Genomic DNA, 24,876 nt, shown 5'->3' with positions numbered 1-24,876 from the left:
CACCATAAAAAAAATAAAAATAAAAGATTTGTCAAGTTTAAAAAAACTTGTAGTTCTAAGGTTATGCAGGCCTTACAGTCTGACTGAAAGAAAGTAAAAATAAAATTAAGCATTTGTCAGAACAGTCTTGTGGTCTGACACAAGGCCGTAACCATGTCTTGAACATTGGGGGGGGGGGGGGCACGGGTGTTGAGGTCACAAATATAATGGTCCTCTTTGGTCCTTTAATATAGTAAAGCCGCTGAATGCAATAATTTTTTTAATAAAGGGTTGAAATGCGATAAAGGCCCAAAATTGTATAATTTTTGTTTTTAAAAAATACATTTTTCAAGTTAACACAGTACAAGACAAACGCTGTGTCTGCATTGCTTTTTGCCTGTTTCAGTCATCTTTTCTTTCTTTTTTGTGCTGTCTCAAAGAAAAGATGACTATAATTTGAATTTCTTTTCACAACTGTAAAATGTTACAACTGTGTCAGCTGACTAGCAAAAAGAAAATACACAATATTATTTACTGCCATCAAGTTGTGCCCCACTGAGTTTTTTTTCCCAGTAGAATCTTCTAGAAATCGAATGCTGCTCTTTTCCATACAAAAACGGTTCATATTGAGCACTGCTTTCAAGGTCCAAATAATTTTGTTTTTTTATAAAAATACCATAAAAGTAGTCCATACAACACAAAGCTGTTGTGTGGCCCCAGAAAGCTTGGAATATAATGCACGAGTCATATAGACGACTGTTATGATGTCTTTATACTGAACCTTTAATAATGCTTTATAATATTTGTCCTTTTTGAAGCTCGACAGCTCCTGCTCACTATAAACTGTTATTCTATGGAGTAGAACTGCTTAAAATATCTATTTTTATGTTCCAAGAAAAAACCTAGCATATGGGTTTTGAACAACATAAGAGTAAATGAGTGAGTAAAGGTAAATTTTTCCATTTTTAGGTGAACTAATTAACTGGTGGCTAATTTTTGGAGCACAAACCTGATAAGACATACTCTAAATAAAATGGTCTCTTTTAAAAGTAGACTCCTAGGAGATGCTGTACAAAATTCAGAATTAAAGGCATACATGAACTGATTTTAAATCATTACCTAATATTATTTGCATTAAGAATATATAACACTGTCCTTGCCAAAACCTAAAAGCACAATAGAAGTCACAAGTCTTACCATGTTCTGATCTGGGTGATAACACAATATTTTTTTTAGACAATGACAAGATAATTTTCTAAAAAGCTACTTCAAAAGCCGGCTAGATTACCACATTCATTCAATTCCTTTACAATATACACACATTTGCACTTTGTCTTAAGCCTGACATGCTAAAAACTACTCCGTTAATGTTCTCACATTCACAGTTATGAATGACATACTAATCATGTACTGTACGTGACGAATTTTAAATTCAAAATGGCGAATTTCGCTGAATGGTGAATAGTTTGCACCATTGGAAATTAATGTCGGTCGGTACAACATTTCAGTCATAAAACAGTGGTCAAATAATGCATGTTTAGTTATATACTGACATCTCACATGACATAAACACTCTTCACCTGAACTGCTTGCTGATGTGCGGCGCTGGAATAATCCACGAGGTTCCCGCTTTCTTTTGTACTTTTTGGTGCTTGAATGACATATTCACTATGAACTGTCATTGTATGGAAATAAAGCTGCATGAAGATTCTTCAAAAATTCTTTTTAACAATACTTAGGTTTGCAAAGACATGAGAGTGAAAAAAATAATGACAGAATTTAGTTTTGGGTGAACTGCTTTAATCAGGTCTGTATTAACGCATAGATGGTCTTATTTTCTTATTTTATCTCCCTTAGATTTTCACCAGTTAAGTCTCTGAACCCTTCGAAAGACAAAACTTCTATCAAGATGTGTTCAATTCCTGGTTTGCCAAAGGTTGGATCAGATATTACCGTTCATCTCACAAGAGTAAACTTAAACCCTCACAGTGTCTTAGTGGCATTTGGAGGAAATTTAAATAATGGACAACAGACCAGAGATGTGACTCAAGTCAATGAACTGAAAGAGATTGAAGTTCCTAGCATGAAACAACATAATTTTGAAGGTGATCCTGGAGATGTATGTCTTGCATATGAAGACAAAACTTGGTATAGAGCAAGGATATTGTCTAGGTATGAACATGAGTACTATGTATTCTTAATTGATGATGGAAAATCACTTTGGGCATCAAGCAAAAGTTTGGCAAATTGTCCACACAACCTTTGCAGTGTACCTCCTAAAGTTGAGCTTTGTATATTGACCGGTGTATCACCTCTGTGTCTTGAGAGCACATGGTCTCAGGGTGCTTCAAAGTTTATCAGATCTTTGTGTGGGAAAAGCATCTCTGGGCGTGTTCAGGATGTGCTGACACCTAACAGAATCATCCTTCTTGACATTCCAGTTGTATCTAAACAAATGTATGAACTTGGATTTGCCAGAAAGATGCCTAATAAGGACTTTAAAAACCTTGTAACTAGTTCACTGCTTTCACCAAAAGGAAATGCTTCAGATTTTGCCATGACAAATGGTCAAAATGAGCATGCCAATGACCCTGACAAGTTGCATCAATACTTGTACCCAGAGTTGTTGCCTGGAACAATTGAAATTGTAACTGTAACACAGGTAATTCATCCATTGAAATTTTTTTGCAAATTGCATGTCTTTTCCCAAGAGCTCAAGAAATTAAGTGAACAGCTCCACAAATACTATGAAGGTGCCTTTCCTTCTCTGATGCCAACAATACTGTCTGATGGGTCGCCATGTGCAACCAAAGGAAGTGATGGCAAGTGGTATCGATCTGTACTTCAGCAGAACACTTTCTCTGATGTTGTCAAGGTCTTTCATGTTGATTATGGAATTGGAGATTTTGTTAAACTCTGCAATATCAGACCATTGTCTGCAAGGTTCTTCCAGTTGCCAGTCGTCAATTATGCATGCTCTCTGCATGGTATCATGGACAAAGGCATTGGATGGCGGACCGATCAGATTGATTATCTGAAATCTATTGTACTGGATCAAATCTTTATTGGAAAATTTGAGAATCACAGTCTGTGCAAGGATGTCTATGATGTAACGCTTTTTGGAAATGACAATATGATTGTGAACAACACTTTTGGCCACAAACAAAAATGTTTGTCCATGAAAGAGTTGACTTGTGCTGACAAAACTCTTGAGACACTAAACAAAGTCACATACCAGAATAAAAGTGACAGAAATAATGTGCCAGTAGGTTCTCTGAACACAACTGCTTTAACAGGTTGTTCTGATTCTCTTGAGGATGTCATTGTACCTTCTAGAACTGAAGCTAACCAAGGAACCACAGAGCGAATACATTCACTGAAGAATGCTGCTGCACGTTCCCCTATTCAGAGTGATTCATATATTGTTTCACCTCCTAAAATTGAAGTAGGCACCAAGGAGAAGGTACAGATAACTTGTGTCCAAAGTGTAAATAAGTTCTATGGACATTTTGTACAAAATACTGAAATAGTTAAGAAAATGACAAAAGAAATCCAACAGCTGTGCTGTAGGAGACTGCAAGCAAACTTTTCAGTTTCCCCCAAGATGATGTGTCTTGCCAGATATACTGATGGTCAGTGGCACAGAGGACAAATTGAATTAACGCATCCAAAAATCCTTGTCCACTTTGTAGATTATGGTGATCTGGTGACTTTGGATAAATCTGATATTCTACCGATTACTCACAAAGTCGATGCAATAATGTCCATTCCTATACAGGCTGTTCAGTTCGAACTTTTCAATGTATTGTTACCAAAGTCATGTGAACTTAATGAGTGGTTTAAAAACTATGTAACTGACTGCATGTTCAATGTCATTGTGATGAAACGGAATCCTTCAGGCAAACTGTCAGTGGAGATGTATGATGAAACGATAAACCTCAATTCAAAAATGAGAGAGAAATTGAACAAGACTAACAGAAAAGGGTGCAATATCAACAAGGGAACAGACGAGACTCGTACTTGCAAGGTGTCTTCAGAAGGCATGGAGTCTAGAGGGGTGAGATATGGTTTAAGTGCTACATTACAAGCACAAGAGAAGATCAGTGGGACCATTTCTAAACCAGTTGTTCAAAGCACATTGAAGCAAAATGGCAACTACCAGACCATCAAAGATCATTCAAATGGACACAGTAAAGCTAGGCCTAGGCAACAAGTGGATGAGCAGCAACAAGTGAATTGCTGTTATCCAAAGCTGATAGATCTTCCTTCAAGAGCCTTCGATGCAGGATATGTTTCGGACATATATCTTTCACACTGTAACAGTCCATCAAGTTTCTTTGTACAATTGACAAGTGATGAAGATGCAGTATTTTCCCTTCTTGACAAACTTAATAGTTCTCAGTTAAATGATGCTCAAGTTGACATAAACTCATTGCAGCCAGGTGACTTGGTGAAAGCAGAGTATCCTGCTGATGGAGCCTGGTATCGTGCTGTTGTTCAAAGCAAAAGAGATGGCATGGTTCAAGTGCAGTTTATTGACTTTGGGAACGAGGCAACACTTGCACCCCTTAAAATAAGGCAACTTGGCAAGCAGTTTCTCAACACTCCCAGGCTCAGTATTCATTGCTCACTTGAGGATGATAAGACTGGAAGAAGCAGAGATTGGACCAAGGAAGAGATAATGGCTTTCAAAAAGGCAGCTGGTGAAAATGGTGAGAAGAAAATTCTTTGCAAGTTAATCAGAGAGAATACATCAGCTTGGCTGGTCAGTTTAGAATACCAAGGTGTTGTTTTGAAAGGGCCATTGTTTAATGTGAGCAAAACTCTCAAACCAAGAGCTCAGACTGAATCACCAATTCACTGTACTGAAGATACCCATCCAATAATATTCAAGGAACCAGCTGTAACCCAAGGACAAATTGTAGATGCGTATGCTTCATCTATTGTTGGGCCAAACTATTTCTGGTGCCAGTTCAAAAACTCAGCAGAACTTGACAAGATTTCTCTGATTGCCCAAGAAATTGGAAACTCTACTATGACAAAACCAATTCAACCTGATCAGTTATGTCCAGGTGACCCATGTCTGGCATGCTTCTCTGACAAGCTGTGGTACCGGGCACAGGTTATTAAAAAATTTACCAATACGGTCTCTGTTGTTTTCATAGATTATGGAAACGAGTCTGAAATTGACCTAAACTCAGTTAAGAGCCTGCCCCCTAAACTACTGGATAGCCTACCTCAAGCATTTCTTTGTCAGTTAGGTGGATTCGAACCCACAGAGGGTACTTGGAGCGATGCTGCAGCTGATAAGTTCTTTGAGCTATTGGTGGATGAACTTTTAAAAGTGACCATTCAGAATAAAGCAAAGTCCTCCAATATTCCTCACTGTCCTCAGTACAACACACTTGTTGAATGTCAAGGGCTTGTTGTTAATGATTTCCTTAAAGATTATTGGTCTGACTCCAAACCTCAGGTCTGTAGCCAAGCAGCAGCTGACCCTACAACAAAAACCATTGCAGGAAAGAACACATTTGGAGACAAAAAGCCAGTAATGCACCCTGAAACTGTCAAGACCGATATAACCCCCAAGCACACACCAATGGATCCTAAACTATCAGCGCTGGATTTACCTCAAGTAGCAAATCTTCCTCCACACGTCATAGAACCAGGGGCTGTGTCTGAAGTTTATATTTCACATATCAATAGCCTAACAAGTTTTTTTGTGCAACTGGCAGAGGATGAGAATACGTTGTTCTCTCTCAATGAGCGATTAAATTTCCCTCAATCATCTGAGGAAGATGTAATTCAAGCAAGCAGCATTCAGCAGGGCAGTTTGGTGAAGGCCATGTTTCCTGATGATGAGTCCTGGTATCGTGCTGTTGTGAAGGACATGCCTGGAAATGGCATGGTCAAGGTAGAATTTATAGATTTTGGAAATGAGGCAACTGTTTCTCCACTTCAAATTTGCAGACTTGATGAGTGGCTACTGTCATACCCAAGGTTCAGCATTCATTGCAGCTCCAATATGGATGATCGATTCAAAGGACAGGGATTGGAGGAGATATTTCTCTTAAAAAAACTATTTGGTGAAGCAGGTGAGAACAAACTTTCTTGCAAGTTTATTAAAGAAGATATCACCACTTGGGAAGTTAACATGACTCTCAAGGGCAGCACATCAGACTCCTCACTGAGTGAAAAGTGGGACAATTTAGACTTCAAGGCATTACACAGCCACTCTCCAACGCAAATGCTGCCTCAAGTGGTAGTTTCCACACCTGTGAAAGATACATTCCAACTGCTGTTCAAGAAACCAGAAGTGTCTTTGGGACAGACGGTGGAAGCTTTTGCCTCGTGTATTGTTGGACCAAATTATTTTTGGTGTCAGTTTGCGAACTCTGAAAAACTTGACCAAATCACCATTATTGCTGATGAATATGGAAACTCTAGTGAGACAAAGCCAATTCAGATGGATCAATTGGATCTTGGAAGCCCATGCTTGGCTCGATTCTCTGACGACCAGATGTGGTATCGTGCACAGGTTATTAATAAATGCACAGATACGATATCTGTCCTTTTCGTTGATTACGGAAATGAGTCTGAAGTCAATGAAAGCTCTGTTAAAACACTGCCCTGTAACCTGCTAGAAAGTCCACATCAAGCATTTCTGTGCCGGTTGGAAGGATTTGGACCCTCAGAGGGGTCATGGGACAGTACTGCTGCTGATAACTTGTATGAGCTTCTAGTAGATAAACCTCTGAAAGTTACCATTCAGTGCATTGACCATACAGTGGATGCCAACAGCCCTCCATATTATGTTTCAGTTGAAACCCAGCAATGTCTTGTGAATGAGGTTATGAAAAACTTTTGGAGTGCTTCTGTACATCATGATCAGAACTCTGCTGAGGTGATTGACTGTTTTGCATCAACTTCTGAAGATCATCCTGTTTCAGAGGATAAATCAAGAAGGGTGAGCCTTGAGAGCTGTACAGGAGATAATCAAATTAGTGAACCTCATTGTGCTTCTCAACTTGGAGCTGATCAACTTGAAGAATTGTTGGTAAATGGTGACTTGCATGGGGTTCCTGAAAACAAGGTGGGTGATTGGCTTGATGGAACAGATGTGATTCCCTTAACAAATTCTGATGATCCTACACAGAAGAATTTGCTTTTAGAAAACCACAGCAGTTCTCATGAATCCATTGATGGAGTTCCTGTTGAATCAACTGAGCAAATGTTGCTTCACATAGAGGAAAACAGAAAAGACATGGAAGATGCTAGATGTGAAAAAGGTTAGTGTGTATATAAAAATATAAAGTGTACTGTATGTACAGATGCTTCATTTAGTTTGATTGGGTGCAATGGTAGCTTGTTAATCACGTGGTGCTGCTTTTCTCCTCAGAAATCCCCATGACGAAGAGTGGAAGTACATCTTGGGCAGCTAGTTTAGAAAATCCAGTATTGCCTTTTGTATTCTGATTTTTGTTCCCCCTCAAACATTCAATTCCTTTTTTCCCTGAGTAGTTGATTAATTTAGTAATTGTGCTTTTTATAATTATTTTGGTCAATTTGAAGGTTTGTTCTGAAGACTCATGTTACCCTACTAAGTGCATCTTCAAATGAGCAGCATTTTAAACCTGTTTAGTGTTGGAGTGACAAGGTATTGTACATTTTTTGTTTTTCAGTTTTGTGGGATAAATCTGTCTATTACCATGCCACTGACGACTATTTGTTTCCAAGCAGGAAACTCGCCTAGGTAAAGGGATGACAACCTACGAAGATGATGGAGATATTTTATTTTCCAAACATTCATGTTGATTGTCATGTTGCATGCAATTTTAAAACCTGATGCTTTTCTTATAGCATTGTGTTGTGGTTTGTACTGTAGTTGGCTCTTGCTCTGGTAATTGTATTTCTTTTTTCAAACTAATTGTGATAATTGTGCATTTGTGATGTATTGATGGATTTTTACTGTAATTCAGTTTTTACATAAGCCATTATGAATTTAAATGGTTATTGATTTAGTGTAGAAAGTACAAGAGTTTTGGACTATGTCCCTCACCTCCACTTCACCCAACAGTTTCAGTTGTTTAGAGGGGGGATTTGTTTGGTTTTTTTCCTTTTATAGTAACTATATTGTTTATGTTGTCAATTTTATTTTATTTTTTTCTATATCTTAATGTGTTTGCATGGATATTTGTTGGAATAAAACATTCACAGAGTTGGCTTTGCTCTTATTTTCTGTTCTTTAAATGTGCATAACATAATATGCAAAATAACGTATATTCACACTTTTCGATATTCTTTAAACAGTTGAGAATTTAGTGTTATGTCTATGGAAAATTTTAATCAAGGTCTTTTCCATCTACATACTATCTATGTTTCTCTTAATAGATTCAAGAAACGTGTTGAGTTTCAAATCCTAGCATGCACTAACAGGTCCCAACAAGCTAAAAGTGACAAAGTAGGCAAATCAGTATATGTAATCTATGACACATGAAAATTTTATTTTAATTCATTTTTTAATTAAACCATGAACCATGATTGAAAATTCATTTATTTTAAACACAATTGGATGTAAAGTTACTTTTATTTTAACATTATTAGTATATGAGGTGATTTTTTTTTAATGCTTTTTGTTTTGTGTTCATGCTGTATGCTTGAAGTCTTCCCCCTCCTGAGACAAAAACATCAGTCTTCCGCCAGAGGGCGCTTGGCAATAAGATGAATGTTGTCCTATTGGAGGCAAATGTTTTGTCAAAATAATAATAATAATAATAACCTTTTAATATATTAATTCCGTCTCTAAGTACCTGACAAAAAGTTGTAAATCCAACATATTAATCTCTATAATATTGTTTATGAAAACGCCTTATCCGTTATTGACAAACTATTGCGATTGGTGAATCAAGAGCAGCGCTGAGAAAAGGAACAGTTACCATGTGACAACGCCTTCCGCGTGCTACTTCAGTAATAATTTGCATCTAAATAATGGCACTTAAAAACTTTAAAAGACATTGAATTGAAAATATACAGCGATGAGTCAAAATGTAATTATTATTATTATTATTATTATTTACCTGCTTATTCAATTTCTATTGAGAGCGCCTGTCCCGTTGCTGTGGTAACAAGTTGCAGACCTTTGATGACGTGTTTATCACCAATAGCAACAGGAGAGGGCTGTACAGGAATGGTAAACTTAAGTTCATAGTTCGACAGTTTCAAACATACAATTTTAATGCTAATGAAATGACGGAGTTGCATCAGGCAGCAGCTGCTGGAGATTATGATCTTGTGGAGGAAATTGTGAGAAAAAAATTGTGTGACCCCAATCAGAAAGACGTAGATTGGAATAATAAGACTCCTCTCCACTGGGCAGCGTCCAAAGGCAGGTTATTATAAGTTTATTAACTCTTAACGGGACAGTTCAGCCAAAAATGAAAATTCTGATATTACTTTTGAATAGTGACTGAGACTAACATACCACCGAACATCTCATTTGTGTTTGAAACAACATAAGGGTGAATAAATGATGGCATGATTTCCATTTTTGGATGAACCTAGCTCTTTGGGTTCAGGCCTATGCATAATAAAAAAGTTTAAAAATCATTTTATTAATCATGTTCACCACTTTTATCAACCCAAAATCAAAAAGAAAAAAAGTTAATTATATTTTGCTTAAATAACACGAAGCCTATTATTAAGACCAATATGATTATGACTATTTTTGTGTGTGTGTGTGAAATGTGTTTATTTTTACACCTAACACCTAACACACACACTCTTTACATTTCCATAATGCAAAAACTCTCATTTACATTTTGTGATACGCAATAGTAAGATATTATTTAAATTAATATTTATAAACTACATCACGGTCGTAGTTGTGCTGCGTTGAATTTAAGCTAGTTTAAATAATAATAATAATTATTATTATTATTATTATTATATAAATAAAAATAATAAAAATGCAGAATAAATAATGGGAAAGGTTGGAGCATACATTATTAAAAATGTTTAATATATATATATATATATATATATATATATATATATATATATATATATATATATATACACACACACCAATCAGCCACAACATTAAAACCACCTGCCTAATATCATGTAGGTCCCCCTAGTGCTGCCAAAACATTCTGAAATGATATTCTTCTCGCCACAATTGTGCAGAGTGGTTATCTGTGTTACTGTAGACTTTGTCAGTTCGAACTGGTCTGGCCATTCTCTATTGACCTCTCTTATCAACAAGGCATTTCCATAAACAGAACTGCTGCTCACTGGATGTTTTTTGTTTTTGGCACCATTCGGAGTAAATTCTAGAGACTGTTGTGTGTGAAAATCCCAGGAGATCAGCAGTTACAGAAATACTCAAACCAGCCCATCTGGCACCAACAATCATCCATGCGATTATCTAAACAGCCAATCGTTTGGCAGCAGTGCAGTGCATAAAATCATGCAGATACAGGTCAGGAGCTTCAGTTAATGTTCACATCAACCATCAGAATGGGGAAAAATTTGATCTAAGTGATTTCAGTGATGGTTGTTGGTGTCAGATGGGCTGGTTTGAGTATTTCTGTAACTGCAGCAGTTCTGTGGATGGAAACACCTTGTTGATGAGAGAGGTCAACAGAGAATGACCAGACTGGTTTGAACTGACAAAGTCTACGGTAACTCAGATAACCGCTCTGTACAATTGTGGTGAGAAGAATAGTATCTCAGAATGCTATTCTGAAATGCGGGTTGGCTCTGTTTTGGCGGCACAAGAGGGTCCTACAAAATATTAGGCAGGTGGTTTATATATATATATATATATATTGCTTATATTATATTTAATGTTTCTAATTTTGAATCTGGATGCGTTGGGGTAATGAGAAATTAAGCAGAAAATTATTTTAAAATCTAAAATAAAAAATTTCATCTTTTTAATCTCTTAATTTCACCTATATCAGGGGCAGTGGTGGCTCAGCAGTTAAGGCTCTGGGTTACTGATCAGCAGATTGGGGGTTCAAGCCCCAGCCCTGCCAAGATGCTGCTGTTGGGCCCTTGAGCAAGGCCCTTGACCCTATCTGCTCCAGGGGTGCTGTATCACAACTGACTCTGTACTCTGACCCCAGCTTAGCTGGGATATGTGAAAAAAAAAAATATATATATATATATATATATATATATATATATATATATATATATATATATGTGCAAAATGTATAATGTGTGATAAATTTAATTATTATAATTAATTATATTATCATAATGCAAAAACATTTGTCTTTGTTCTACTGTAAAATAGGCTTAATTCCGACTTGAAATTTATATTTCCTTACTTTGGGGAGAAATGTGACATGGATGTTGCAAGTGTAATGCTAAGCCTGACAGTTTCATCTTGTTTTAGGCCAAACAGAAGTGGTTAGGATACTGATTGAAAACGGAGCGAGGGCATGTTTGAGGACGGATAATGGATGGACGCCGGCACACTTTGCAGCGGAGTCTGGACGACTAGCAGTACTGCGACTGCTACATTCTCTCCATGCCCCTGTAGATAAGGAGGACTCTTCCGGTGATAAACCTGTGAGAATTGCTGAGATCTATGGACATGAAGAGTGTGTTCATTTTCTTGAAAAGTACGGTTATTTTTGTATTTTGTGATGTTTTGTACATATACTGTACTGTATACTCAATGTACTGTACTGAAAATGAAAACTTATGTTTTAATCTAATATAGTTGTATTTTATGTTATGATAGTATTTAGTAATAACTCTGGTTATATTACGTTCAATAATGTGGTGTTCTTTGTGCTTTCAGGGCAGAGGATGAGAGCAGAAACTATCGTCAAATGGTGAAATTAAATGGGCTGCCCTTCGACGATACTGATGAAGAATGGGAACAGGAAAGAAAAGAGGACAAAATGCAGGGGAAAAACAATTAAAGAGCAGATTTTATTTTACCACAAAAATACAACAGTCACACAAGTTGCATTAAAGCAAAATTATAATATAATGGACACACTTTTTAAAATTGTGAAAAAGAAGAGAAAGCATACAGTAATGTACAGTCCAAACATTTTTAGTTTACATAAAACAACAAATTTAAACTTAATTAAAGCTGTCTCTTACAAAGTAAGAGCAGTTTTAAGTAATACCAAATAGGCTATTTATATTCACGCAGACATGCAAGCATCAAATTCCATTTTCAGAAGGCAAAACTAATCACTCACCCTTGCAAAAAAAGTAGATACATTAATTAATATATTAAAAGTTTCAACAAAAATATCACAAATAGATTTTCAATGTTAAAACTTCAAAATGTCATTCTTTAATAGCTATAATAATCTGCTTACAAAACATATATGGCACAGACACTTGCTAAATCAAATTTTCTTCTTCTCCTTTGGCACAGTACATCAGCATTCATCAGCTAAACCTTTCATATCCAGATCTGGGATAAAAAACATAATCAGAACAAAATAAGTAGGTGCTTAATAAAAATATTCCCAGGAGCACAAAAGTGCTACTTACTTTAAAAATCCAATGTCCAATCATTATTCCTTCACTACTGAGGACCCTGCTTTTGTTGAACTTTCACTTTTGGAATGCACAGATTGCTAATGCACAAACAAATTAGAAAATTAGTACTATTTTATTATATCTACTTTTTGAATTAAAAATAGGGCTAAATTGTATAGTAGAGGTTCTATATACTAACCTGGCCTTTAAAACGCTTTAGAAGTGCATCACGAACCTGTCGAAAATGAAAAGTGTGTTATACTCAAGCAAGTAGCTTAATATTTTTAAACTGCAATCTTGTCATAAGAAATTGGTTCAATAATACTCAATACCCCATCAACAACAATGCAAATTAAAGCAGCATATTCATATTTTCAGACTACATTCCCTGGACTTGTAGTTGATCAAATATAATGGTAACACTTTACTATAAGGTTCTATTCGCTGACATTAATTAATGCTTTATGAGTACTGTTTATTGTTAGTTCATGTTACCTAATGTAGGTAACTAATGTTAATGAATACAACCTTATTGTTAAGTATAGTCAGTATAACAATGTATATAACCAAATAGATTTTAGTGGACATTGTTACCTTTTTCTCTCCAATACAGTTTGTAAGCAATATGAAAAAGCCCTGCAAAGAAATAAAATAAGATGGTTTTGTTTCGAGACTTTTTAATGTGCATACATGAATGTACTGTATATAAGTAAATACACAGATACAGTATATATTGTATTAAATCAGTAGGTTTGACACTTGACTCTCACCTGTAGTGAATTGAGCGCTGTAAATGCATAATTCACAATTTGTGCTAAGGGATATTCTGTAAGGTCAATCATGAGCACAAACAGTCCAAAGATCCATGTGATCCCAAGGACAGGGCAGAGGAAGACTATTGTCTTGATAATGCTTCTGGCAACGTCCTTTTCATCCAGAGCCTTTGCATCTGATACAGTTGGTGTTACTATCTTGATGATCACCACAACAAGAGTGAACATGTTTATGAACACAATTGTTCCAACCGGAATCACAAAGGCAAACATGGATCCCTTGAATGGACCCTTGTATATTAGCCAGCACGTCTCCTTTGAATAGTATTCACCATGCTTACCATTCCCAAAGCTAATAAAGGTTGCTGCTACACACAGAAATGGGCATACATACCCAAGAGTGATAGACAATCCCAAATAGACCTTTTTCCGTAGCTGATCAAAGACAAAGATTATTTGGTGAAGCAGCACAAAACTCAAACACAGCATCCAGAAAAAGACGGACAGGAAACAAAAATGTTTGACAACTGTGAGGATCACACACCAATTTGAGATGATTTCCGTTGGATTGACAGATGCCAAAAATCCAATATATGCGAGCAGCAAGCAAATGGAAATGTTGACTAAGGCTATATGCCGAAAATTGGAGACGTTCGATTTTACAACCGTATTCCATACCAAAACCTCGATCAGTAAACACAGAACAAGTGAAACCATTGAAATTCCCAAGCCAGCATATGTCAGTTCGTCCATATACAGAAGGGTCACTGGAGATTTGGACATCAGCATGGTAAATGAAGTGTTGTGATTACATGTGCAGAGATTTGGATTGTCCATACCATACCACTGACACCCCTCCTCAGACCAGTTCTTCAGAGTTTCATCCCAGAAAACACAAAACATTTTATGGTTTGGAAGTCTTTGATCCGCATATCTGAACGTAAGATTAACCGTAAACCCACCTCTCTCATTGGAGTTATTTACCATGGTAATTGACAAGATGGGCGCATCTGATAGATTGCTTTTATCCTCCAGGGGTCTTGGTAAAATTTGAGCCAGGTTCCTGAATTCGACCGCTACAATGATATTGTTTGACGTGACGTTGGCACTGGAGATTTTGCAATTGGGGTTGCTATTATTACAGTACATTAGTTGAATGTTTTCTGCATGGAAAGGTTCAGACAGGTTTGAGTTCCTTATCATGTTCTCAAAAGACAGTAGATATTTTACAGATAAGTCGGGATCATGTTTAGCTTCTAGCCAGGGTTTTGTTTCATTCAAAAGATTGCTTGCAGACTTGACAAAATCCTGAAATGTAAAAACAATGATAAAATGAAAGGAAATTAATAAATGTCGTTTAAAAACAGTGGGTCACATACAGTAAAATGCAACTAACCATGTAATCCTGCAAAATAATTAGGCTTATCAACTTTTTTTAAATGCTTTCCCATATCTTTTGTTATTGATGTCAAAGGCTGTGCATCCAATCAAACTCTTAATACTAACACAACATTTGGTCCAGTGTTCATTCCATGTAATTCATAAAATGTTGTTGTTAAAAACACTTTTAAAATGGTAAATTTTACTATTCAGCCTACTGTATGCCTTGTTAGTCATTTTGCATTTGAATACATTTTAATGTTTGATTTATTTTTTATTTTGTTTTTTTACTTTTGTTATACTTGACAAAGATAAGACCTAACAAAGGACATTAGACACCTTCTTTGATAAACATAAACACAACAACTAAATTATAGAATTCTTAACAGATTAGTAGTTCATGAACATTCATTTAAATTTAAATTTTGACGAATAATCTGTTCAGCAATGTAGCCTACACTAGACTATAGGAATAGTTCACCCAACAATGAAAATTCTCTCATCATTTAATCGCCCTCATGCCATCCCAGATGTGTATTACTTTCTTTCTTCAGCAGAACACAAATGAAGATTTTTAGAAGAATATCTCAGCTCTGTAGGTCCATACAATTGAAGTGAATGGTGATCAAATGGTGATTTTACGCATGCAGCGTATAAGTAATCCATATGACTCGAGTGGTCTAATCAATGTCTTCTGAAGCAATTCAATCAGTTTTGTGTGAAAACAGATCAACATGTAAAGGCTGATTTATGCTTCTGCATCAAACCTTCACTGTAGGCTCCGTGAAGTGGCCAACGTGTTGATTTGCATTTATAGTTCTGCTTTGGTGTGTCTGCGAGTACACAGCCAAAACGCTAATCATAAATTTAATAAATAAACAAAAGCATTGTGAACACTGTAATTTGTGAATTCAAAAGTATTTCATAAATTCTTGTAGCATTAAATAAATTCAAAGTATGTGAACATGTTACATTGAAGTACATACAATTTATTTTACATGTTGCCTGCATTGCAGAGAGAAAATAAATCAAGCATATTCTGCATGCTTGCTCTTGAGTCACTTAAATGATAATAAATAACACTTTTGCCATACTTTTAACGCTCTGTGCTGAAAAATAAATCATCAAATTAATATCTTATGAGGTTTTTGCTCCTTGCCAAAGTCGCCATTGGCTGGCTCACTGGGGGTCTAAATACAAATATTATTTATTAAGGCACAATCAACCATTGTACTTTATAACTGCTTTGAAACGACATCTGTTGTATAAAGCGCAATACAAATAAAAATGACTTGACTTAACTACTCGCTTGACCAACACAAAATGGGTCATTTTAAAAGACTTTACAATGTATAGGCAATATAACCAATTCTTAACAGGTGTTTTTTATATTTTATTTGCTGACAAATTAGAAGTGCTCCGTTTTTCATAGCTTATTTATTGTACACCATACTGTCAGATATACGGGCAAAAGATCCTACAGATTGGAAAGATTGCGAGTAGAATACAACACATCGAGTAAAAGCCTGAGAAAAAAAGCTTTAAACAGATACAGTATAACAGAGTTTATAAGTTGTAAACTGCTTTTTTTATTTTTATTTTTATTTTTTTTATCAAACCGCACTATGATGACTTACAGCTTCATTTTCTGTTACAAGATAATTTTCTGTAAAGCTGCTTGAAACAATGTGTGTTGTGAAAAATCGCTATACCAATAAAAATGACTTGACTTGACTTTACATCTTGCCATTCCAGTTTCTTGGCACGTTCATGATTTTAAGCATGATTACACTTCCTAGTTCTCGATGCATGTGCAGAGTGCTAGATGCCCCTAGGAACTGAATCGAGTTTGAAGTCGTGATCGCCAAGGTGACTGCTGTCAAGGTCTATAGTGAAAAAGGAGTAATATTTTGGTCTATTCTCACCCAAAATCGATTGGATTGCTTCAGAGAACATGGAATAAACCACTGGAATCGTGTAGATTGCTTTTATGCTACCTTTATAGGCTTTCTGGAGCTTCAAAGATTTGGTGACTAATCACTTGCATTGTATAGACCAACAGAGCTGAAATACTCTTCTAAAAATCTTATTTTGTGTTCTGCTGAATAAAGAAAGTCATACACATCTGGGATGGCATGAGGGTGAGTAAATTAAAATTTTTGTGTGAACTATCCCTTTAAAGTTTTAGAGATACAGTACTAGAGAGACAAACATACTTACAGGCATGATAGAGTCATTCCATTGATGTTGCTGTTGTTTAGATACCTTATTTATGACATCAATAATATCAACAGATGTATAAATATTGGCAAAGGAGATGAAATTGTCAGTGGTGGTTGTTTTTTGTAACTGGTTGAAAAGATTGAGTGCTTCCTCCTCAATTAACCCAATTCCTTTTTCTAATTCCTGTTATTATTTAAGTGAGAGATCAGGAGTTTAGTACTACTGTAAGTGCATCTGGCCAGCAGTGAGAAATAGGTAAATTAATTCAAAAGAATAATACCTTTACATTCTTCTGAATACCATGCAGGTCCGGATTCACACATTTAGAAATTTCCGATTGCCATGTCTCTTTGCATGTTCTCTGTTTTTCACCAACACTAAAGCGATCACAATACCTAATGGCTGTGCAATTGTATTTTGCGATTGGCCAGTCATTGTCAGCTTCACAGAATTTTGAGTCTGCTGTATGAAGGAATGAAAGAAATTTACCCAAATAAAAATGTACATTTTACAGTAAACATGTATCTGTTTGGAAAACTGAAGTAAAAGTAATGCATTGCAGCTACTTGCCACTATCAAAACCCTTCGCATTTTATCTTTATAAATCTGCCCAGTTCACTTTCATGTTTTGTCTGATTGGACTCCATTCTAATCATGCTAATGGTATGTTACTATGCTTGTGTTGATATTGTTGTCATGCGGTACGCTTTTAGTTAAAGCAATAGTTAACCAAAAATAAAAATGATTCTCATGTTGTTCCACACCTGTATGACTTAATTTCTTGCATGAGGTTTACACATTGCGCACCTACCTACCAGCTGGCAAATGTTACACATTCAATAGATCACTCTGGGGGATTAGTCAGTACAGTAAGAACTCACTTGCGAAGAGGTTAAAGTAATGGCTCATACGACTTGTGCGCTATATTCCAAGTTATCCAAGCCAAACAATAGTGATACAGAAATTCATTATATCAAGTCATTATTTACTGATAATCTCCCCTTCCACTAAGCAGTTAACCACTGTGACTGGTTCACTGAGTTCACTAGGTTGAACTAATCATTCAGACAGGTTTTGTGAACTGGATCAAACGATTCACTGAAATGATTCAACACAAAAGAACGATTCGTTCACAAATCAGGCATTGCAACTTCTCTTGGGTGTGCCAAGGAACATTCTTCATGAATTCACCTTTTGTGTTCCATGGAAGATAGAAAGTCTTACAGGTTTGGAATGACATAAGAATGAGTAAATAATGACAACTACACTTTTAAGCAAACTGTCAGATATTTTGGGCTCTTTGTTGATTTTGCTGGTGAGTCAGTGACATTTTTAAGGCAGTGAAATATTCTTACTTTCAGAGAGATATAAAATCCATAACATAAATTGGAGATTGCAGATGGGAATTAAATGAAATACAATCAAAAATGAAATAAAGCCAAAACTTACCTTTAATGATGAAGATTTCCACAGACTTTTCTCTGAATAGATTGGTCTGGACTCTGTTGTTCTTGAATTTACAATTGGCTGTCACTATTTCTTTTGAACAATTTATTGTTGCTTCCACTTTGTAAGAGATAAAACTCCCTTTGAACTCTTGAGACAGCAAAAATTTGACAATTGTTTATCATGAAGTTTGTTAATACATAGCCATATATCCATTTGCCTATCAGTCACACAGATTCAATTCTGTTGTGTACAAAAAAATGGTATGAGATATGCTTACCTGTTGGTTGACTCGTTAGATCATTGAGGTCAGTGCTGCTCCATGTAACGGTGTAATTTTCTATGCTTTTAGAGATTGAACACTCAATTTTAACCACAGGCTTTGGTTTCGTCAGATCTCTACAATCAGGAAATTGAGGATAACTTATGCCACGAATGTCTGGCAATAGTGCTATGTCCAACTGGTCACTTGCTGTGTGTAGGATGGAGTTTGTTGTATATTGACATGTAAATGTTCCTGCAGTCAGCAGACAGATATAATTAGTAATATATTATATTGAATCAAAGGAATATACACCATTTGCAGCATAATACTGATTACCACAAAAATTAATTAGACTCGCCCCTCCTTTTCTTTAAAAATCTTGGTTACAGTGAGACACTTACAATGGAAGTTAATGTGGCCATTTTTGTTTTGGTTTGTTAAAATACTCACTGTTTCAAAAGTTTAACCACATGACACAAACAATATGCATGATAACATGATTTTAATGTGATAAAATCACTTACGAACATTTTCTGTGTAAAGTTATAGCCAATTTTACAGCTTCGTTGCCATGATGATGTAATGTCAACAAATCCTAAAACGTCTGTAAAAATGCCGTTTTAAACTAAATTACAGCTCAAATAATGCATGAGTTTTAATAGAAGAATTAATGTAAGTGCTTTTATAAAATTATAAGCTTCACATTTCTGCTTTTAAACCCTCCAAAAATTGGCCCCATTGACTTTCATTGTAAATGTCACACTGTAATCTCGATTTTTGATTTTTTTAAAGAAATAGAGGGACGAGTCGAAATTAATTTTTGTTGTAATCAACATTATGCCACAAATGTTATCAACTGAGTTTAACTTGTACTGAACCCAGAATTGTTCTTTAACTACATATTTAAAGGGACAGTTCACCTAAAAATGAAAATTCTCTCATCATTTACTCACCCTCATGCCATCCCAGATGTGTAAGACTTTCTTTCTTCTGCAGAACACAAATTAAGATTTTTAGAAGAATATCTCAGCTCTGTTGGTCCATTCAATGCAAGTGAATGGGTGCCAACATTTTGAAGCTCCAAAAATCACTTAAGTCCTCACTCCAGTGGTTAAACTGATATATTCAGAAGTGATATGATAAGTGTGGGTAAGAAACAGATCAATATTTAAGTCCTTTTTTACTATTAATCTGCAATTTCACATTCTTCTTCTTGTGTTTTTGGTGATTCACATTCAACATGAATATCGCCCCCTTCTGGGCAGGGAGAAGAATTTCTAGCAAAAAAGGACATAAATATTGATCTATTTCTCACACACACCTATTATATCGCTTCTAAAGATATGGATTAAAACACTGGAGTTGAATGGATTACTTTTATGCTGCCTTTATGTGCTTTTTGGAGCGTACACATTTTGGCACCTATTCACTTGCAGTGTATAGACCTACAGAGCTGAAATACTTCTAAAAAAATTGATTTGTTTTCTGCAGAAGAAAGAAAATCATGCACATCTTGGATGGCATGAGGGTGAGTAAATAATGAGAGAATTTTCGTTTTCTATCCCTTTAAGGATAAGTGAAAAATACTCTTTCAGTACCAAGCATACAGTACCTTTCCAACTTCCTGAAATGCTACTTAGATTTAGAGTGTCAGCAAAATCTGCCTTAGTCAAGGTAGCCTCTGTTCCATTTGTAATTTCTTTTGTTTTATTCTGTGCATCTGTCAAGAGCCACTTTACAGATCCCAGGTCCTGTTGAGTTTCACAAATTACAGTTGCATCTGAGCCAAAAGCAATGGGTTGATTCTGGAGTACACGGATAGTTACGAGTCCTGTGAATGACATAAGAAAAAGGCTGTAAGTGTGCAATTCTATACAACTTCTACTCCAAATAAACAGAATTTCTTGAACAAATAAGATCACACAACTTAATATTTGTAAATGTAAAACACTGTACATGAAATGCAGCTATGAATAAAATAGGGCTGTTTAACACATTCATTTAGTACAATATTTTCTGTCATTTTTTGCCTTTATTTGAAACAATCACACTGGCCCTTAAGTCAACTGTACCTCCAACAGTACTCAACTGCAAAATGGATTGCTGAGGTCTGTAGGCCAGTGATGTTCAATGATAAGTAAATAAAACCAATGATATATTGACTTCCAAAGCCACTTTATGTAATGTCTAATCAATGCATTACTCATACAAATATTTAGGCTAATGTCTTTGAACTATTTTCATCTGGGGACTTTTCCTCTCAAATATTGATGAAGGGCTGTTATTTGCATGTTATATCATGTATACTACAATTAATTCAATTACATTTTTATGGATGAACAGCTGTAGAATAAAAGTTACCTTCTGTCACAATGGTAGATCCAGAGAGGTTATTGGCTATAATCTGAAGCTGAGTAATGTTAGCAAGCGGACCAAGCAATTGCACCACATAGTCTGCAATCACACTGCCCTTGCTTTCAATTAAAAAAAAGAAGAAAAAAACATGAAAGAACAAGATCTGAGTATGTATGCAAACCCCAGAAATATTAGTTGCCAGTTTGGAGTTTTATCATCATTATTACCTGATTTTCGTGATAACCAGCGAGTAAAACCATGGCAAAGTGCTGAAACTAGTTTTGAGCTAGAAGACATTGGAAAACACTTGTGAGGCATGTACAAACAAACAAACAAACAGTGCAAATGGCTGTGTTCTGAAAGGTACACTAGCTTACAATTTACAGGACTCACTCTCATGTTGTTCTAAACCAACCTGGCTTTATTTCGTCCATGGAACAAAAAAGAACATGTTGGACAGAATAACAGCCTGCCTCAGAAACCATCCAATTTCATTGTACAGAACAAAGATCCAATGAATGTGAATGGAAACCGAGACAGTAATTCTGCATTCAACATCTCCAAAGTGCAGCCTACTGTACATACTGTAGCATCTACTACAGTTTACTGATGTGTGCGTTCAGGCAAGAGGCAGACGACAGGATTAACTTGCTTTTTTGAAAGTTTATTCTGAACTCAAGCATCAAACAAAAACCTGGGTTAGGAGTGCCGGAACACAAAAAAACAGGTACAGTATCTCTCTCCCCCTCTCTTTTTCCTCCTCCCCGCTCTTACTTTCTCATCTCTAAGGCACCCATCTCCTCATCGAAACAGGAATGTGTTACTGTGAGTGATGTTTGCACGGTGTAATAAAGTGTGTGTGTGTTGCTACAACAGTATTTACTGCAGGTAAGAATAGTATTTTAGTATGCTATTCCAAACATAGACAATATTTCTGAAGTCATGTGCTTGAGTAATCATACCCAGGAGAAGAGTGCATTTGCAAATGAAGTGATTTGGTTGATTTTCATTAATACATACCTGATCAGTTATTTCCTTGATTTTCTCTTGGTAATTTTCAGTTTCTTGGTTGTTAAAGTCAAAAAATTGATTGTATTCATATCCTGTCATAGTGGTTGATCCTTTGATGCTTACTGTAGAAAACAAGGTGTGGGTTTAGGGGCAATCATGTGCACTAAACTAAAGTAATCCACTACTAATTACTTCTCTAAAATTGTAATTAGATTACATTACTGATACTTCCTGGGGGCAGTAATCACATTACTTATTACTTTACTTTTTAAACCCCCTACTGACACTTTTCACATGAAGGTTTTTATTTTAATGTCTATATTTCTTCCTCGCTCATTGATGTGCGCAAGTCTTGCACTCACAATGACTCATTAGCAGATGCGCACACTTTGTCAAAGGAAAGCAAACAGATGTACAGAACGTATGAGTGTAATTCATGTTTAAATACATTCCATGTACAGAAAATAATATTATTTTAGTAGGCTACTATGTGTAACCCAAGTGATATATTTGTAACGTAATTGATTGTCAGTAAGTGTAATCTGACTACAAACATGAATAAATCTGGTACATTCGTTTTTACCTAAAAAAGTACAGTAATTAGTCTAAAGTAACTACTTGATTTTACAAATGGTATTGCTCCCAACACTGCAAACAATACTCTACCTCTTTTGTCAGACTGACACACAGCGGCATCTACATCATTAAGAATGCAAGTTTTGTTGTTGCAACACTTGTACTTTTCGCAAATGTCCAAGGTCCATGTGTATCCCGCCTTGCAAAAGCAGGTCTTTTTCTTTCCATCACAATTTTTACTACAATCTATAAATAAGTACATTAGAGATTTTATCTTATATCTGTTCTCATGCAGACAGTCATGCAAACAGTTTTATGGCCTGGTAATGTGATTTAATAAAAATAAAAAAAACAAGCTATTAAGCATTAACATGCAAATGAATGCAGTGATTGTCAAGATGTATAGTTTTAAACATCATTTATAATTGTTTATATTATATTTTTATTTAGATGGTGAATGAGATGTTTTCCTTAGACACATGGTGTTATTAATTTGCATGATAGAAAATTTATTTTTACAAATAATATAATTTTGTATACTTGTTGTAATGGTGACATTTGATACAGTCGCGCTTCCCACATTTGTTTTGAAGTTTTGAAGATGGTTTGTTATTTCCTCATATATTAATGAGTCTGCTTCTAGCTCAAACAAGTAAGCCTGTGTTGAGTTATCTGGAATAAAGCATTGTGAGATTAGTATAAACAACAAATGGCAATTTGTTATTCATGCAAACGATTATTGTAGATGTTGAAGAAGAAAAATACACTACCTGCCACTGAAACCTATCAAACAATAGCACACAAAGTCATCCAGTCACTGTTAGATGTTCAATAATTTACTTTATATAAATCTTGTGCATATATGTAGCCTAATTACTTTGTGGCCCCACAAAGTATCTGGACACAAATAAAAATGTACAGTATGAATGCCATTGTATTATATAACAAAATATCAAACTAATGGCATTTATTTTAATGATATATAGCACAAACACAATTTTCAAGCAAAGTATTTAACCAAAAAAATCAGTTTACTATTTTTCATATAATAAAACAATAGATAATCTACATTGATCAACATTAAGACAAATAGTTTGTTCTGAGAGTGTCCAAAAGTGCCCAAATACTTTTTGTGGACACTCTTTACAACTGAACAACTATTTAAATATTTAGTGAAATATTAACCAACCTTAATAAACAATCCCAGAAAAAGAAGAATAATGCCTTTAGACCATTTCATTTTGTACCGTTAATTTCTGTGCATGGAAGAGAGTGCAGTTATTCATATGAAAGAATATGCCCTCTTTGCAGTTACATGCACTGGACAATAACAAATTGACCACAAAAATATTTATTTACATTCACAGTTTGTCATTCCTAACTGGGCTAACACACTAATGTTAACTTTCCATATACATAGAACACAGCTTTGCAAGAACTTTAGAACTCATCAGAAGTATAGAAGTAAACTTACCTCTACACTTTACAATTCCTTAAAGCATTATTGTCCTATGTATGCAATGTGCTTGATTTTCAATGAGTGATCACTCTTAAAGTTCTGAGTGTAATGTAAAAAAAATATGGAGAGGGTGCACAGACAGTCGATATGTCTGGAATGATATCCTAGTCAAAGAATTTCCACAATAACTTTCCTGATTTGCATTACACAGGTCACATGTTAATCAACTGTATCATAGTTGTCTGAGTGTCATACTGACATAATTCAAATTGTGCTACAAATAAAAGCTTCCACTGTAGCAAAATGGCTGCCATATTTAGAGAAATACACAGTATACATCAGTAAAGACATTTTTTTCCCAAAAAGTTTGCATATAACAACATTTCCTTTAGTTAATTCATCCAAAAGAATAAAACAAAGGAAAGATGACTTGTGGAGCAAAAGACCCCTAGCTAATTCAGGGACCTATATATAATAGAAAGTTAGATTTTCTGGGTAACATTTTATAATTACTTCCAGTAGTAACATTAAAACGTTACAATTATTACCTTATATATCATTAATGTCCTCCATTAAGAAACACATTTCTAGTAATATACACACCGATCAGCCACAACATTAAAAACACCTCCCTAATATTGTGTAGGTCCCCCTCATTCTGCCAAAACAGCGCCAACCCGCATCACAGAATAGCATTCTGACATGATATTCTTCTCACAATTTTTTTATTTATTTATTTATTTTTTTTTATCAGAACGAAAATTAACTGGTTATCAGCATTTAAAAATAACGTTTTCACTCCTGAATAATTGAAAATCATTTTGTTCCTGTTTTTGGTTACGTTCTGCAAAAAGTTTCGTTCGTTTTTCATTTTCATTTTCATTCCTTGATCC

At 35.4% G+C, this 24,876-nt stretch overlaps 3 protein-coding genes across 4 annotated transcripts; 2 read left to right on the top strand and 1 right to left on the bottom strand.

Annotated features, from left to right (window-relative positions):
• Nucleotides 1–1,888: 1,888 nt before the first annotated feature.
• LOC127410670 (tudor domain-containing 6) lies at nt 1,889–7,933 on the top strand. Of its 2 annotated transcripts, XM_051645816.1 has the most exons (4): nt 1,889–7,268; nt 7,379–7,446; nt 7,552–7,636; nt 7,720–7,933. In XM_051645816.1, exons 1-3 carry the CDS (start codon nt 1,889–1,891, stop codon nt 7,597–7,599), a joined length of 5,496 nt encoding a protein of 1,831 aa, XP_051501776.1. In that variant the 3' UTR covers nt 7,600–7,636; nt 7,720–7,933. The 2 variants fall into 2 exon arrangements, with proteins under 2 accessions (XP_051501776.1, XP_051501777.1); XM_051645817.1 differs by having other exon boundaries at nt 7,552–7,933.
• A 1,292-nt stretch (nt 7,934–9,225) lies between these two features.
• Nucleotides 9,226–11,928, top strand: LOC127410680 (ankyrin repeat domain-containing protein 66). The gene is made up of 3 exons (XM_051645836.1): nt 9,226–9,364; nt 11,384–11,612; nt 11,795–11,928. The coding sequence occupies exons 1-3, from the start codon at nt 9,226–9,228 to the stop codon at nt 11,916–11,918; spliced, it is 492 nt and encodes a 163-aa protein (XP_051501796.1). The 3' UTR covers nt 11,919–11,928.
• Nucleotides 11,929–11,933: 5 nt separating this feature from the next.
• LOC127410673 (adhesion G protein-coupled receptor F4-like) lies at nt 11,934–24,119 on the bottom strand. Its single transcript, XM_051645825.1, has 16 exons — nt 23,999–24,119; nt 23,065–23,196; nt 22,615–22,770; nt 21,958–22,070; nt 21,165–21,223; nt 20,944–21,056; nt 20,195–20,413; nt 18,598–18,834; nt 18,321–18,467; nt 17,152–17,333; nt 16,869–17,054; nt 13,266–14,576; nt 13,090–13,131; nt 12,695–12,730; nt 12,508–12,593; nt 11,934–12,427 (listed from the first exon to the last, which is right to left on the bottom strand). The coding sequence occupies exons 4-15, from the start codon at nt 22,045–22,047 to the stop codon at nt 12,531–12,533; spliced, it is 2,685 nt and encodes an 894-aa protein (XP_051501785.1). The 5' UTR covers nt 22,048–22,070; nt 22,615–22,770; nt 23,065–23,196; nt 23,999–24,119; the 3' UTR covers nt 11,934–12,427; nt 12,508–12,530.
• Nucleotides 24,120–24,876: the final 757 nt, after the last annotated feature.

The sequence above is a fragment of the Myxocyprinus asiaticus genome, chromosome 20, assembly GCF_019703515.2.
Source record: "Myxocyprinus asiaticus isolate MX2 ecotype Aquarium Trade chromosome 20, UBuf_Myxa_2, whole genome shotgun sequence".
In the NCBI taxonomy this organism is placed as follows: Eukaryota; Metazoa; Chordata; class Actinopteri; order Cypriniformes; family Catostomidae; genus Myxocyprinus; species Myxocyprinus asiaticus.
The sequence above is the reverse complement of the archived record's forward strand: the minus strand, read 5'-3'. Positions and strand labels throughout refer to the sequence as shown.

What these genes read in the sequence shown, in the direction of transcription:
- LOC127410673 (XM_051645825.1), bottom strand. Translation starts at nt 22,047, where the DNA reads ATGACAGGATATGAATACAATCAATTTTTTGACTTTAACAACCAAGAA. An exon ending in ATCTACCATTGTGACAGAAG is followed by an intron (nt 20,414 to 20,943) that starts GTAACTTTTATT and finishes TGTCATTCACAG; the next exon opens with GACTCGTAACTATCCGTGTA. An exon ending in CAGCGCTCAATTCACTACAG is followed by an intron (nt 13,132 to 13,265) that starts GTGAGAGTCAAG and finishes ATTTCTTTGCAG; the next exon opens with GGCTTTTTCATATTGCTTAC.
- LOC127410680 (XM_051645836.1), top strand. Translation starts at nt 9,226, where the DNA reads ATGACGGAGTTGCATCAGGCAGCAGCTGCTGGAGATTATGATCTTGTG. An exon ending in CCACTGGGCAGCGTCCAAAG is followed by an intron (nt 9,365 to 11,383) that starts GCAGGTTATTAT and finishes ATCTTGTTTTAG; the next exon opens with GCCAAACAGAAGTGGTTAGG. An exon ending in TGTGTTCATTTTCTTGAAAA is followed by an intron (nt 11,613 to 11,794) that starts GTACGGTTATTT and finishes TTGTGCTTTCAG; the next exon opens with GGCAGAGGATGAGAGCAGAA.
- LOC127410670 (XM_051645816.1), top strand. Translation starts at nt 1,889, where the DNA reads ATGTGTTCAATTCCTGGTTTGCCAAAGGTTGGATCAGATATTACCGTT. An exon ending in AGATGCTAGATGTGAAAAAG is followed by an intron (nt 7,269 to 7,378) that starts GTTAGTGTGTAT and finishes TTTTCTCCTCAG; the next exon opens with AAATCCCCATGACGAAGAGT. An exon ending in AAAATCCAGTATTGCCTTTT is followed by an intron (nt 7,447 to 7,551) that starts GTATTCTGATTT and finishes GTCAATTTGAAG; the next exon opens with GTTTGTTCTGAAGACTCATG.